General features: G+C 33.7%; 1 protein-coding gene across 1 annotated transcript in view; it reads left to right on the forward strand.

The window, feature by feature from the left end:
• Positions 1–651: 651 nt before the first annotated feature.
• The window catches only part of LOC108723455 (uncharacterized), a 28,417-nt gene continuing 11,203 nt past the window's right edge, over positions 652–17,865 (forward strand). Inside the window, exons 1-7 of the mRNA XM_018449236.1 lie at positions 652–714; positions 2,433–2,959; positions 3,717–4,045; positions 5,038–5,103; positions 9,627–9,822; positions 12,426–12,677; positions 17,378–17,580. Coding sequence (XP_018304738.1) covers positions 652–714; positions 2,433–2,959; positions 3,717–4,045; positions 5,038–5,103; positions 9,627–9,822; positions 12,426–12,677; positions 17,378–17,580 — 1,636 coding nt within the window. The remainder of the gene's footprint in view (positions 715–2,432; positions 2,960–3,716; positions 4,046–5,037; positions 5,104–9,626; positions 9,823–12,425; positions 12,678–17,377; positions 17,581–17,865) is intronic.

The raw sequence follows: 17,865 nt of genomic DNA on the forward strand, positions 1-17,865 counted from the left end.
AATGAAATACTATGACGCAAATATGATGTAAATATGACAAACAAAAATCTGATTCTTAGTGTCTCATATTTACATCATATTTGCACATCATGATATTTCGTTTTCTGATTTACTAAATGCTGCTGCAATATTTCGGATCTTAATCGGCTCATCTATGAAGCATTGGATGATTGAAATAAACGTGAAGTTGCTATAAAGTATATGTACATTTGTCTACTGAGTATATTTTAACGAAAAAAAAATTTAATTATAATTTAATTTGTTTTTATTTTTTTTTTAGATTTTATTTTTTATTTTCGGAATAATTATTAAGTTTATTAATTATTTTTCTGTACATACAAATTCTTATAATTATATAACGCAATTATAAATATTCTTGAAAACGCATGGAGTATCGACGGGATTTGAACCTACAATCTTTGGGGTGGTAGCCTACCTACGCTAACGCTGAGCTAATCGCACGCTTGTCTGAACACTTATAAATTTGACATATATTGGATTTTATTTTGTCATTCGTACTGATCATATATGTAATATGCATGTTTATATACGGGTGTCTGATCAAGGTTATTGGAGGTTGTACCTCTTATTTTCATTTTTACGTAGAAATGAATTTTTGTGCAAAAATGAAAATAAGAAAAACAACCTCCAATGACCTTGATCTTGACAAATTTATCCAGGAACAAAGTTATCCATGATTCTGAACAACAAGAGGTTTTAGCCGTCCGTCGGACACCTTGGGTAATGCTAATGCCGGCGGTACTGTAATTTTCAAGCCTTTATAATTCGAAAAGTATATAACTTAATGAAAATGAATTTAATTATAGTGTTTTGGAAAGCTCTCGAGGTTAGCTACAAGAATATGTAATAAAAAATAGGGATTCTACTTAAGAAAAAAAACATTAATGACCTTAACTTGATTTTGACAAGGTCACTCAAGGTCAAGTCCACATTTCCATCATGTGTCCCTCTTCAAACCATGCAACTTTCGATGGAAAAATCAACGCCACACTGCGTGATTTCTGTGGACTTTCGCGCGAATTTTTCATAATCGACATGTTTATTTAAACTTTATATTATAATATATTTATCTTACTTTATGCGACATGAAATAAGTAAAAGTTTACAAATCATTTATGCTTACTATGACATCACATCAGGATTACGAATTCTCTTTCAACAAAATTCGGTATATCAAAATCGACATTTGTTTATCCAAATTTTACAGTATATTTATCTTACTTTATGCGGCATGAAATGAAGAAAAATTTAAAAATTATTTAAGCTTTCTATAGCATCACATGATAATTGCAAATGTGCATCATTATACGATGTATTTCATTTAATTATGTATGATGTAAATATTTCATATAGCAATATCGTAAAACGAATATTATAGATCTGAAGATATATTTTCATACATATGTTTTTGTAATTCTATAACAAAAAATTTAATCATTCAAATAACCTAAATTTTATATTTTCCTTAATATAAACGTTTTCGCTTTTATAATGTCATAAATGATTATAAAATTGTTCTAAATTTTCAGTAAATTAATTTGTGCATATCGTGATCGTCATACAAGTCTATCTGGGAAGTGATTAATGCGTTTGAATTCGTGAAGTAATGAACGAATATCTCCGAGAAAATTTGAGATATCATCCTTTTAGATTACCAATCACTTTGAAGATATTCATTCATTACTTTACGCAAACTCGGACACATCAATCAATTTCTGTAATGATAGGTGCTCAATAAGAAAAAAAATCTGGTTTCACGCGAAAAAAATCTTAAACGTTGCACCGAGGCGGTAATTGATATTTTTAACGTTTCTTTAAAAGAATAATCGATGTATATGTATACATGGTAATCCAGACCAGCCGAAGGAATCGATATGTACGTGCCGTTTATGAAAAAATGAATCGGAAAGTCCTCTCCCGTTTTATAATGGTCGCAACAGTTAACGAAATATTAATTTCTAAAAATTGCCGAATAAACAGATAAAATCGATGTATATAAGACAACATTAAGATATCTCTCAAAGTTCTTTATGAAATATCTCAAAGATATTTCTTAAAAAACTCTTAAAGATATCCTAAAATTGTCTTATGCTTTTATGATTTTAGACATTCTGTTTATTATAGGATAACTAAAAAAAAAGTTGCGAAAACTGTAAAATGGTAAAAGACTTTTCGATACAGTTTAGTCCGCTCTATCTACACAAGAGCGCTTTGTCAAAAATTGCGGGACACCTTGTATAAGCATAAATATAATACGCTGAAATATAATAAATACACGAATAAAATTCTCGCGATTGACTGAGCAGTATTGTATGCAATTTGAAAAACCTCGAAATAATTCTTATCGATTATAAAATACATCAAGACAAATAATTCAGCATTCGTTGGCCCGATTTCTTTCCGTTCTCCAGGTAACGACGACAGACGGGGAGCAGCCGGACGACAGCTTCGATCTAATCGACGTGCCAGCTGAAATGTCGCCTCCCGCTACTGCTCCGTCGCAATCATCCATCCCTCCTGTTGGTCTTCGGGGACATCCCGACGATACGCTCGGGGGCAACCATAATTCGTCGCCGACGTCGCCCACGTCACCGATCTCTGTCGCGGCGCCGATCGCGGCGAATCAAACCACACCGCCATTACCGCTTCCGTCGTCGCCCATGACCCCGCTTTGCGCCTTCGATGAGACCGAGATCGCCGGGCCCTCGAATCGTAGCATGCGCATGAAACTTGATTCAGGTCAACAGGATGGTAACAATAAGACGACCACCGGTACCTCTATCAATCAGGGTCACAACGCGAGTAATAACGAGGGTACGGCGACGATTCTTCCATCACTCACGTCGATAGTTTCCACGCACCATGAAACCAGATTTACCTTCGGCGGCAGCGGCAGAACCCCGCCTCTTCCGGATCTCAGAGCCGCGGATTTCTTTAGGTAATTTTAACTGACTTTTCGGTGAATAATAATCCCAGTGAAACACAATTAGACGAGGAACAGCAAATAACATCACTATAGAGAATAGATTTTACACTGTGATATTATAGATTTTATTTAAAAAATTTCATTTCATGGCCGATTTGAATGAGAAAACTGTCGATCAATGTTGCAGTGTACCTAATAAAATTTATTTGAAATTTACAAAGTAAAATCAGAAGCATTGAGATGTCTAAAGAGTACTGTATGAAACGTTCGGCTTCCCTATCTTAACTCTTCTATTTTAAAATAAAGATAAGAATTTTAGAAAGATTTAGGAAAGAGGACGAAAAGTATAGTATATCAGTACTACAGAACTACATCTGTTGGTACAATGATTAGTTAATTAGTCATTTATTATTTCCCTTATTTATTTCCCTTATTTAGTTATATGTATTTCCCTTTTTTCGATTTTATATCGCTATCTCATGCAATAATTTCTAAATTAAAGATTTCCATCTCTGTTTTGAGCAAAAATTGAGATTTTGAAGGGAATTAATATAATTTTTACTTCTACCACCTTTTCCCCTCGGGATACAAAATTTACAGCTATATAGCTATAAGCTACAGAGAAATTTTCAAATTGACTTCCTAGGCTGAATTTTACTTCAAGTTCGAGTAAGAGTTAGAGGATATCTTCGATTCGGTGAATTTGTCAATCGCTGCCACCTACGTAATCGCAACGGATTCTGTATTCTATAATCGTGTTTGCATTCAGCACTCCCGTGAGGGGCTCGGTGGACGCGGGCCAACCCGATTCAGTCGACACGCGGTCTTCGATTCGAAATCTGGTGGCCGCCCAGGAGAAACACAACGCCAGAGTGGGATATCAAATCGATTATGCGGCCGGTGGAAAAGTCAACTCGATTCAGGTGACTGCATCGGAAAAGGGCACGATCGATCACAAGCGCAGTCAGAAGAGGCCCAATATCAATGTGACGACCAATCCGCTCGATATATCACTTATAAGTGCGACCCAGCCATGCAATACCCAGGGCTGTAATGTTCAGAGTAATGCGAGTACGAAATCGCGAGGACGATCAGCTGGTGAGTCTCTTGAGAGTTTTTTTCTTGTTTTTTTTGCGAAATAGCAATCCCCCAGTACTACATTCTCAAGTAGTTTCTTAAAGACGACATCAAGATGAAATTACGACGGGGACGACAGACCACATCGCAACCCGGGCTTTGTTGGCGATAAAAGAAGGAAAAAAGAATTTGTTATATTCTATTCACCCCACCGACTTCGCTATCACGAATTTCTAGGCGCGAATATATTTCTCCCCTTCTCTCAGTTTACCTATTCCCTTCCCCCTCTCTCATTTTGATCTCGTTGCCGAATTCATATTCGTAGTAGTTACTTGATGAGCTTGGATCCTACTAATGGTGATCGATCACTCGTTCGCGGTTATCATTACGAATCAAGAGACAGAAAACCGGTAACCTCGGTTAGCATCGATCGCGAGCAACCGATTTTACTCTCCAGATGCGTGTTGCTTAGCCGGGGCTGTCAATGGGTCTAACCAGTTAACCAAGACTATCGATCCATTCTGCAGTTGAGATGTTTAAGTAATTCCACTTAGGAACTCACTGTCTCTAGATTGTGTGGCAGCTATACACTATATGACTCTTATAATCTTGATTATAACACAGAGAGACCGTGGAAAGGTCTAGTCCAACACGGAATATTTTCATTAAAAGTAATTCAAAGCTGTCAAAATTAATTAAATTAAAATATCACAACGACTAATCGTATTATTAGAATATCATTGTAGTGCTTTCTTTATCTGAAAATATAATTGCTTTGTTTTTACTCCGCGTATCAATTTCAACGATATTCGCACAAATGCAGGGAATAAAATATAAATACATCAGAGTTAGCGCTAATTGATATCGACGTGAACCAATTCCATGCGTTTTTAATATAATATATGTTTGCGCGTATCGCGCGTATGTAACACATGTGAAATAGAAGAAAAGAAAAGAAATGAGAAAAATGGACGGTATCTGTAAGGAAATCAATTGATGTTCTTTTTTTTCAGAATCTCATCCACTCGTTTCAGCCATTCATTCATGGGTCAGGCTCTTTTTCCCGTTTTGCGCAATAGGTATTACATAGTCCGGCGAATAGATCATGTAGGCATCGTATCCATACCAGGGCGACCGTTGAAAGCGCATGAAACTTATGCGACGACGACGACGTAGACGACGACATAAACGACGACATAAACGACGGCGACGACGATTACGATGATGACGATGATGACGATGATGACGATGATGACGACGACGACGACGACGTTAGACGTAGACGTAGACGTAGACGTAGACGTAGACGTAGACGTAGACGTAGACGTAGACGTAGACGTAGACGTAGACGTAGACGTAGACGACGACGAGTGTGTGAATGAATGAGAACAATGGGATATGATAAAGCTATCTAATAAAGCTTCCTACAATTCGGCGGCCGCTCTTTTTAATGGTATTTAATGGTATTACATGGATACAACACAGTAACACAAATGCGAATGCGCTTGGGCTTGTTTTCTTTTGTTCTCCATCTCTTGTTTTCATAGCGTTTCTCTGGCCTCTCTCTCTCTCTCTCTCTCTCTCTCTCTCTCTCTCTCTCTCTCTGCGTTGTCGATCAACTGCTTGCGCCTCTGTCGTGTGAATCTCAGCAATGGCAACGGCAACGAGTTACGAGGACGACGATAACATTTATCGATCTTGTGGTAGAGAGTAAAAAAACAGCACGCGCGAGAATAGATATTACTTTTTTATTTGACTAAAGTTATTCTGGCACTGTCCTTTTGGGATGCCGACAAGGGATAGACGATATAACATTGTCGCATTGATACTTATATCGATATGCATTACCAGTTGCAGTGCTGATCCACTCAAATATCAACACAAAAATATCGATAAAGGCAATAACGATAAAAAAAAATAAAAATCTTTTAATGAAGCTATAAAAATATATTGTAGAGTTAAAAGCGGAATAAAATGAAAAAATGAAAAAAAAACAATTATGAAAACTTTTTTGTAATAACTATATTTACTATATTATAGATGATTATTTGCTATATTATATATTATTATTGTTATGGACTACCTTTACACGGCTCGATTTACAGCGAAATTATAATAAAATATAATAAAATGATAATAAAATGTTATAATAAAAATTATAATATCAATGTTACAACTTTAGCGTAAATTGAGCCGTGTAAACGTGTAGTGATCCGACATTTTTCTTCAATTCACCGCAGTTATTTGATTATCTAGCGATCTAGCCTATTGATGATAAATTGTTGCAGAAAAGGGCTGATGCATCCAATCATTTTTACTCAGAAAAAAATACTTATACTTAAATATTATGCAAAATCGAGAAAAAATTTGACTACACAAAACTATGTATGTTCACCGTGTTTACTTATATTCGCCAGGAACTATAGAGCAGCCACATTTACAGAGCCACAACGCCACTAAAAAATGAGTAAAAGTAAGATAGCACATATTCTTCTATGTCGCACAATTTTGAAGAAAAATGCCGGACATTCTTAAATATTTTAAAGAATTCTTTGATTGGCCAATTAGTAAAAGTCTTTCTTCTAATGTTCAATCATATACTTTGAAACATTTGTAGCGCTTTAGTGGATCGCATCCAAAATTAATCAATGATCTGAATAAAATGGCAGAGAGCACCGCTATGAGCCACGGATCATGACACTCGCAGCATCAATGCGTTACAATCTTACTTATCGAAAGTGGATATAGGCATATTTCATGTTGATATAATAAATATTACTGGTAAAGTTGTCGATGTTTTTTATCAGTTATTGGGTGGAATATCGCTAAAGATATATTGATTATCGATGCCATATCGTCCATCCTAATATCGACGTTCTTAATGTCGTAGCTCGTTGTCTCGCGAAGTCTGTGATGGTAATCAGTGTCGTAGCCGAGGGAAATGTTACGTGTGCAAAATACACTGATCGGCTTAGTGTGATTTCTGTCGCCATCGTGTAAGTTAAACCGTTCGCATAAACACTAATTAAAATTCACGCGGAGGATTAACAAAACATCTTTTTAAAAAGAATAGATCTAGAAAAGTGAAAAGTGAAAACTGAAAGTCAATTAAACCTTCACTAACTTATTCGATGCTTATGGGAACGGTCCATGAAAGAAGAGATAGGAACATGAGATTACATTATCAGTCTCTTATTCATTATGTTACCAATCTGTAAAAAATTAAACGTATATTTTTTAAATAAATTCTATTTATTATGTTCATATATTGAAGTTTGCATCTCGTGAGATATAAAATTTGAAATTATATCATACTGTTTATTATAATTTAATAAAAAAAAATTTATATACTTTTTAGGAAAAAACTGTGTAGGTACATCTCATTACAAATTTCTACCTCTTTCACATTTCTGCTTTCTCTTGTACTGTATGTATTATAAAATGTGAATTTTGTCGTTATAGATAGATGATTAGCTAGACATAGATTCATCGACGATACCACGATACTGAGAATTAAAATTATATAATTTCATCGAGTTGAATATTTTGAATGCTGCAGATAAAAATGGAAAAACGTATTTTATTATATATGTTAAGCATAGAGTATTTTCGACTCGCAAAATTTTTATTGCATTAAATACAATTAAGACTAGTTTTCATGAGTTCGAGTTTAATTAAAATTATTTATATTTCGTATGTGAAAAAACTATCATTTAGCATTTTATATGTAGCATTTTATATGTATTAAAAGGCAGAGAGTACACAGTTTATATTATATTTAAGTCATTCTTCATTATCACGAAATTACATATTTAATTATATAATTAAATTCTCTTTTCAAATTTTAATTAATATTAATCTTAAAAAATATTTATATAAATGCAAACACGTGTTTGAAAGAGAGTAAAAGATCAAGAAAATTAAATTTAATCTTATCTCGGTCAAGGATTGTGTGAGCACGCAAGATCACTCACGACTACAATTAGATTCATTTTTGCATAGTTGTAGCATCGAAATCTAAAAACTCGTCGAAATTATATTAGCAAGCTTATTCCGTAATTCTTAACGCAAGTTTTGTTATTGTTATAACCGCCGCTGTGCAGTTCTTTATCATAGTAAAAGATAACGAAATTTGAGTTAAGAGTTACAGAATAGGCCTGAAATTTTAATTCACGCGTGATATCGATTTCAGCAACGCGATTGTTTGCTTCGGCTACGCCGCGCCATTTAGCAACTCGAAGGAGAAAACTTGGGAATGCCGCTTGAGACTTGCTATCGAATCACGCTTCGTTTTACCTGTTTGTTTCTATTCACTATTACACACCGCGTCTGCGGGATCGCCGTCCTCGCTATCCACAATCCCTGTTATTATTCCGTCCGTCACGTCGACAGTGCCGGATGGAATCTCGGTAATTGCAATTGCGCGAGAGATCGTAGATTGCGGAACTTTTGTTTAAACGAGGGGTTTCCGCGTCTTAAAGATACCCGTCGACTTTCGCACAGGCTGGGCTAGAAATTACTAAACACCGAGAAGAAGCTCAGATGAGAAAAGTTCACGAGAAAATAACAGCTATCGCCTACATAAAAGGATTGTTGAGACGATCATCATTGATAGCATTAATTTCAAGTGCTATTTGTCTCGAAAAGGAATGACAAAATTTTATCTATAGATTAATGAGCCGATCGTGATGATTACCAATGAATTTTTTCGCGTTTCATTTTTTCTCAGTTTTAGAGGTCACATGTATTTCATTTTTGAAATGCCTGCGTATTATTATTTAAAAAAAGTAATCGCTATATTATGTATGGAAATTTTTATTTTGAGAACTGCGCGATCGATTTCGAAGGCAAGGTTTTCTAACAAAAATTAGATACTATTAAAGCCATCACACGTACAAAAATTTTAGTCATAATCATAAAACCGTAAGCAAATCGACCAATCACATTGCAATCGAGCGTTTTAAAACATGAGATCGCAATTTTGAGATCGTAAATTCATAATTTGATATATAAAATTATAATTTGAATTCTGTTTCGAATTTTGTTGTGAATTATGGAATGAGCTTAAGATAAAGATAAGAAAATAAATGACTAAACGTGAAAGATGTGTAATTTCTTCGTACTATTAAAGTTACATTATCTCCTTGCGGTCTTCACTGCGAGCTAAAACTATGGAAAATTTTTCAGGGTAAAGACCCTTAACCCAGTCTGTACACTCGACGGGTAAATATACTCAAACTATTTCCATAATCGATGTCAGCATTATCGAGATTCTACCCTCGTATCGAAAAGATTGTTGCGCAGTATCATCATCAAAATGATTTACGAGTGACGGCGGTTCCGTCAGAACAACCACAAATGCGTCGTCAGACACGCATCTCGCGTAATCTTCTCGGCAATTTTGCCGAGGAGGCAAAACGAAGAAAGGTGGCCTAAATAAGACTCCAGAAATGCATTCTGCGAGAGCGGAATGAGAGGAAATACGGGAACGAGGACGCGGGGATGAGAGCCGGTTCTCTCTGCCGCCGATTCGTGACCCGCAAAATCAACGAGCCCCAGAACAGGATAACGGATAGTAAATTTTTCATGCATTCACTGAAAGGCGGAAGTGGCGGCAGCAAGCGATCAACTCAGGCGACGATCGTGGTACAACAGCCGTCCTTGTCGCTGGACGCGCCCGCGGCGACGATTCTACTGCACCCAGACGCCGACGCCAGACGACGCGAGGAGAACATGCGGCAGTTGCTAGATGTTGCCAACACCCTCACCCTGCAAGAGATACACGACTTTGAGATGAGGTAAGTAGATATCGATCATTGCTGCAGTTCTTGCAGTTTCACCACACGGTATGATCTCGGCATGACATGAAGAGCTTTATAAAGATTTTGCAAGACGTAATTAATGGATAATATTTGGTAAAGTATTTTAAATCTCTCTCTATCTCTCTCTCTCATAGATTTTTAATATATAGACAGTTTTTTTAAACAGAGATAAGTTTTCTGATCAAAAACGAACCATTATCATTATCAATATCTATACGATCTTACTCATTTTTAATATTTTACTACCTAACAGTATTTTTAATCATATCTAATGCGATCAGCAAAAAATATTAAGTTATTTTAAAAAATAATAAACTGCATACGCTTAACACAATGAACTCAATAAACATTTTTCTCTCATATATTTCAAGTAAGCAGTGTTCTCTCGGTTGTAATAAAAGAAAGTTTGCCCAAAAATTTTGTCAGAAGTTTTGGCTAAGGGATATTCAATATTTACAGATTTATTATATATAGAGAATATATCTCAGAAGGAAAAATCCATGCTTCGAAAGAACATCAAGCACTGTAGGTAGCAAGATTTATAGACACGTGTCTCATTCTAAATATGTTCCAGAACTATATATTGATTTGTGTGGGAATTTAAAAAAATACATTATCGTTTATAAGAGTTCTCGGACATTCTTAAAAATAAAATATACATATATGCTTGCGTAAATTTTTTATTTTGTGACATAATTTGATCTTTTTTAATTATATAAAATGACAAAGATATGTGTCACGGACATCACGGTTTGATATGTGTTGCCTGGAAAACTTACAATTTTTTCATCAAAAAAATCTTTCTGAATGATAGCTGGATAAGAAAAGTGAGTCCACAGATCGTACCACAACTTGGGAGTATCTTCAAAATGTCCAGAGAGAAAGAAAAGCAAAAGAGGAATTTTTTGACAAGAAAAATTTGAAAAGTTTTTTAAATCCATGACGGATACGTTTATTATGTTATGGTAAAAAAAAGATCAAATAATTGTAGTTATGTCGTCAAAATTATACAAGAATATGTGTTTTACTTTCTTTCTAAGTGTCCGTAAACTTAATACTTAATAAACGATAGATATATGTATATAAAAAAATACGATGCATATATAAAGAGATATACATTTTATTAATATGAATAAAAGAATTATTATTTTTAATATTTTTGAGATTTCAACACATTTAATAATAATAATAATAATAATAACACATTTCTTAAACATTTCAAGTTGTTATAAAAACTATCTTTAATGTAAATACATATATTGTATACACGTCATATTTTTATAATATATCGTTTCTTTACTTTAAAAGTGGAACAACTCGAGCAAAGAAACAGATTTTCGAATTATTACTATGAATGAGTTAAATAAACATTATTCTATCAATCATCAAAAGTGAATTAATTCAACTTGATAAAAAATGTTACAACTCAAAAGAGATGGTTTAAAAAAGAAATCATCACAGCTGAAAAATAGAGAAGCTTTTTAAGAGTTGTGAAAATGTTATTTGATTATGTTAAGACTACATATATATCCTTTCAATCGATATTATTTGATTAACCAAATTCTTTTCTGTCAAGTTGAAAAATAATTTTTCTTCTTTTCTAAAGAATTTAATTTTTTTAATTGTGTCATTTTTTAAGCAAGGAAGTATTATATTCATTTAAGCTAATTTCTACGTGTATAATTATTATAGTGATTCACAAAATTAATATTATACTATTAACATTATATTATGTACATTTATATACTACGTATGTAATCCTTTAAACCTCCTTGCCTCGGTGATCTAAAGGCTTAAGACGCTCGCATGGAATGCTTAAGATCCGGTCGACTCCCGGTAATATTTTCCGTAATAAGAATTAATTATTTACAAATTTTAATATGTCATTCAGCATTATTAAGATCATTCTAAGATGCGTAAGAGCATCGAAGTGTTAAATTGCTAATCAATTTAACTCGTGATATTACTGCGGTAGTTTAGTAGAGTTTGCGTTTCAAGTCCGAAAAAACCATTTCGGCGCGCAGTTTAAAGAACTACATACGTAGTATATAAATTCATACAGAATTATACAAGAGAGAGAGCATTTAAGATCTAACTAAACCGTTAAAGGCATTTATTTCCTATTGATTGTGTTCTCACATGTACGGTCCTATGAGATTTAATATTTAATATTATTGTTTAAAAATATCATGTTTCAAAAATGTTTAAAAATTATTTAGAAATATGCTACATTAAAAAGATATAGTACATAACTACGTTTACACGGCTTGATTTACGCCGAAATTATAACATTGATATCATGAAATTGGCCAACCACAGTCATTCCATTCTTCAAAGGAATAGCATATGATTGGCCAGTTTCACAAACATCGATATTATAACTTCAGCGTAAATCGAGCAATGTAAACGTAGTCTGTGCCTTTAATAATTTGCAAGGATATATTATTAAATATATTATATTATCTTTTATGAAATTTTTTTGAATCTTAAAAAATTTCAGTAATTTTATTTCTTGAAATATGAATTTTTCCTTCTGGACGTCCTGTACAGTCAAATAGTGACGATCGGATAACCCGCAGATACGGAAGCCCCCATCATAGCCGATCACAGTCAGTAAAGGCTCCCGGGAGTCGTTCTTCCGGTCGGCCGAATTATCTGTGTCTTCCGCAACAAAGATCGCGAGTAGCGAGTATGCCTAACACCGGGGTGGAGGAGGAATACTACAGACTACGGCATTTCAGCATCACGGGCAAGGGAGTGGTAAACCGGGGTGATTCCCTAAAAAGTCGCAGATCACGCTCTAACAATAGCATGGCGTCCAGCAACTCTAGGTGAGTTCAAGCATAGTTAAGGGGAACAATTTGACAAATATTCTTGTGATATATATGATGGTAAGTACTGTATGTTCCAATCTAAGACGTTTGAATGTTCATTTCAAACATTCACGCGTGCGAATGATGTAGACAGTTATAGTTGTCAGATCTTATTATAACCTTTGTATTTAAATAAAATAGAAAAATCGTGATACTTTTCTAGTGTCTAACCGTCGTCTAACCAATCACGTTGTAGATTCGTATCAACTATTAATAACATATAATAGATTTATAGTTCTATATTTCTGAGTCTTTTGTCATTGCTATCGACAAATAATGATCCCTACTGAACATTTTCGCGATGTATTCTCTATAGTCTCGCAGTGCATAAGAATTTTGCTTCAAAATTGACAAGAATGTATTCTCGTTAACAAGGTGTCGAACAGTAGCGACATCGATACGATCGATATGTTCACTTATTACCTATTCTACGATCGAGCGGTGATATTTACGATTGTACTACTTCGTCTGCTCTGGAAGGAACATACCGTAGAATATTTCCGACCTCTATCTCCGGTTCGCCTTCTCATCGCAGCCAACAGCGAGTTAGACTGTCGCTCTAGATCGAACGCGTGAGTTTACGTGTGGCGTTGAAGTTACGTAGACACGCGCGTTGGACCTTAGAGCGTGGTCTTCAGACATCATGCAAATATATTGGAACTGGGCAGGGTATTCTAAGCGCAGTTGGCATAAAAAAGCATGTAGAGATATAAAATATTATATTTCGTACTTGCTTTTCGGAAAATTCCTGTTTTGCATTTCGAAATAATATATATTGCACTTTCTGCATGAAATATTCTTCGCAAAGTATGCTCTCATTTGTATTTTATATTTAAAATACTTTTTATTCTAGTTTTTTATATAATCTCGTGTAAAAAATGTTCGATGAAATCAGTATCCAATGAAATAATTTAATTTCACATAAATCTACACCTTCAAAAATCTGTTATACTTATTATAGTAAACAAGTCGTTTATTTAGTCGATAAATTGAAAATTACAATTAAGTAAAAATTTATAAATTCATCTTTTGTTACAGTTACGAATTATGTTTTTGTACACTCTTTTATTGTGATAAAAAAAATGTTATCCGATATCATATTTAATTTTTGTGTATAACGCTAGTATTTCACAATATGAAACAACATATTTAATAAAGAATATAAAGAGAGACATTATAATGTCTCTTTTACGAGGATATATTTCTATATATATAGGTATATACTCTTTTGGCGCGAGACGTCATTGTGTTTCTTTATAGGGGGAACTCGCCTATATCGTACTCGTTAACATTTAAACAAAATTGTAACAAAAGTACTGAAGAGATCAGAACATTTCAGTACTTATATCAAACTTTGATTCATTGGCAATAAAACAAAACAATATTTTTACGGAAATGGACATTGACCTATGTATATTGTTTAAAATAAGATTTTTTAAAATGTAGCTTTAATACGATATGGAGACTGGGTTGTTGAATTGTACCATTGAGTTCCTAAATCATACTTTTAATAAATAATCATTAGTTTTTACAAAGAAAAATCTAAATTTTCTTAAAATCTAACAAATAATATGTATGAATAATTTTTAGTAAGTTATCTTAAAAAGATTCAATACAAACATACTTTTTCTTATACAAATATCAAAAGATAATAATTATAAAAGTATTATTCAACTACTCTCTCTCCAATTTTAGTATGTTATTTTATCTTAAATGAAGGGAATCATAAAGACTAGCTCTTTATATTTTTACAAATTTGCTAACAATAACATAACTTAGGTACAAATTTTGTTAATTTAATGCTATACTTGAAAAGAGTTTAAATATCAATTATAATCCTGTAGTACGCTATAATTCCATTACTCACCTTGTATTGATAACATCTTAGGTAAATTGTACGAAAATTTAGATCAGACACCAAACAAAATCAATTTTAAATGCCACTCGTAACGTTGAAAAACAAAAATGACAGTACTTAAGCCATGTTACATAGCGTTACATCTGTGTTGTCATCTTTAAGAAAAACTGTTTTATTTAGAAAATACAATGTAGGTATGATTCAACCGTTGCGTCGGTACTTATAACGAATTCGGCAGACTGCACCGAGTGCGAATTTTTTCAGTGCCACACATTCGGCTTGTACGCACTGTATCAGTGCGTTCAGATTGTCGTATTCGTCAAATGAAAACTAATCCAGTGTAATGCTGAATTTACATTCGGACCAACCGAATGAACTGAAAGAGTTTAAGAAATGTTGCACTGACGCAGTTTCTGATGCAGTTTGGCATAGAATCGAAGTGGTTTTACACTCGCACCATCTCAGGGCAGCACCAGAACAGAATCAGTGCATGTGTACCGAATTCGTCATTAACTAACTCCTTTCTTGATATGAACAATATAACTAACGATTGTGTAATATTTTCTATAAAATTCATTTATATTCCGTTTGTATATATTTAAATTTATACACATTTATGCGTATAAATTCACATCGAAATATTCAAGCACTAAAACTAAGGTCTAATTTATATCACGATAGGCTTTTGTGACTTACAATTGGTATATTCACGATCTTATATGACACTTTGTTTATACATGGCATATTAAGTTTGTTTATGAGACAGTCGTATATTTTTATTTTTTAGAACATTAAAAATATCTTTTACGAAAAAGTAGGACAAATGGAATTCAAATGTCACTCGAGAAATTTACGTTATGCAGAAAAGATGAAGAGATATCCGAGCTCGCGCACACAGTATAAAAAGATAGCTTCATCCAAACTGTGACAGAGGATCAAAATAATTTTATGGTCTAATTATAAATATGTTACGTTATTAAATTTATGTAAACTTTTGACATATACGGACTGTATAAAAGAATTTTAATTTCATTTAAAAGAATATTTCCATATAATATAACGTATTGTAAAATATTTGTATGTAACAGCGCTTAATATATCAAACTAAATAAATTAATGAAACACAGAGTATCAATGATTCAGGTAACTAAACATTGTAAGCGCTGATTACTCACAATCATATTCTACCGACCGAAGTATGAAACGTTGAATATTCACGCGATTGAATAAACCTGTTACGATACTTATTCCCTTTCTAGACTGTCGAGTTTCATATCGATATATAAAAGGAGGAGTGAATATCGCGTGGAATACATTTCCAATGTACTACGATACGCAGAATATTTTCTAAAATTTATATCGAATTGCAGGAACGTGCTCTGCGACAAAATCGAAGTTGATCTTTCCTCTGTAAAAATTTATTTAAAGAGAAATATAATTTCGAGGGCGTCTAATAGAGAGAGACTTTAGAAAATAAAGGGCTTAACCTACAGAGTTCTATATTTCTTAGTTAATTTCAAAAAGAATTTAACGCGGGATTCTAATTTAAAGCTTACTTGCTCAAAATATTTGAAGTTGAAAATCCAAAAATTGCTATACGAAGTACTCAACCAATGAAATTTCAGCTGAGATAAAATCAGTTTATATTTTCGTAAAACATGTTCTTAAGACATGAATCTCAAACATCTCACGAGGCTTTCTATAGCTATGAATCTCAAACATCTCACGACGCTTTCTATACGTGACATTTGGATTTATTTCTTATTTAGTGGGATTCCACGAAAAATTGTTCGGTATTATTTGTGTTATATTGTATTACATAGTACATAGTGTAATATACATACATCTGCATATAAGTCATGATTGTATTTTATTATTTACGATTAACGCGAGTAATAATGGTAAAACAAATAAGTTTGGAAACTGGGGTAGATTTCCTGAAGACAAGAGTTATTATAATTTCATTTTTATACAAGTATCTTCTTGATAAAAAAAATGTTATCTTCTTAAAAAAATATTTGTAGTGTTTAAACAAATATTTTCATGGAATAGAGAGATAAATGTATGAAATATAAGAGTGAAATATATTCGTTTTAAAAAAGCACTTTTTACTTTTTATCTGATCCGGAGTACTTATGTCATGTAAAATTAAATAGCTTTTTCACAAGCATTTATGATTTCTCATCATGTATAATTGTAACAGTTTCTTTTGAAGATTATAATGCAATTCAATTTTTTCATAACTTTTTTCTTATACACAAGTCAACCAATCTACCTGAGTCTTCAGATTCATTTGAAAATAATATCTAATAATCGTTTTATCTATGCGCCTGAAATACTACAGCGAATGAAAAATTACTATATTATTTGATTAAAATTATTAATTTATATTTTTATTATAAATTCTTGTTTACAACTAAAAAATGTGTAAAATAAGTATATATATTTATATAATAATAGAAAAATAAAAGTGCACACACATTTTCAATTTTCCAATAAGGCCTATCTTTTTCATTCGCGACTGTAGTATTATTACAAATCTAAAAAATTATAACGTTTCAAGAGACTAAATGTCCGCGACATTCGTCCAATAGCGCAAGTAATCTATGCAAATTCCTCAAAATCTCCCCCCCCCCAAAATTATCGAAAATCTAAAATAAAAAAACTTGTGGCTAGTTTCTTTTCCTGTTTTCTCGAATACTCGAACCCCTTTATGAAATGAGTATTGATACGAATCGACGGTAAATTTTATTCTATGCTAATCTCAATACGCGCCTAGCCTTTCTTCTATTCGACGCAGCACGGAACACTTGACTGCCTCGTATCCGGGATCAGCGCGGAATTCGGCGGCGGGCTCATTGGCGAGTTCGAGGGAGAGCAGCGCGTCTCAAGGTCCAGCACCATACCGCGTCCTTATGCTGGGCGCCCCCGCCGTTGGCAAGAGCTCGTTGGTGTCTCAATTTATGACTTCGGAATACCTGCACGCCTACGACACTTCGATCGGTAAGTCGATCAATAAGTTACGGCCAATCGCGATTGCAAAATCCATGGTTCTTCGTTCGTTCCCCTTCCGGCCAGTCACCAATCGATCGAACATAGCATACGACGACACGATTCCCGTAAGAATCCCAAAAGGGAGAACCGACTGGATAGAGCCGGGAGCTAGCTGAAACGAAAACGAGCAAGTTCTCCATTCGAGTTTGGAGTGTGATGTAATTGTTTTGTTCGAACGATTACGGAAAAATCTGTGATATGAAGTAGCCTTTAATGGCTCGGAACGTAACGCAA

The sequence above is a fragment of the Mycetomoellerius zeteki genome, unplaced genomic scaffold, assembly GCF_001594055.1.
Source record: "Mycetomoellerius zeteki isolate Tzet28-1 unplaced genomic scaffold, Tzet1.0 scaffold241, whole genome shotgun sequence".
Classification (NCBI taxonomy): domain Eukaryota; kingdom Metazoa; phylum Arthropoda; class Insecta; order Hymenoptera; family Formicidae; genus Mycetomoellerius; species Mycetomoellerius zeteki.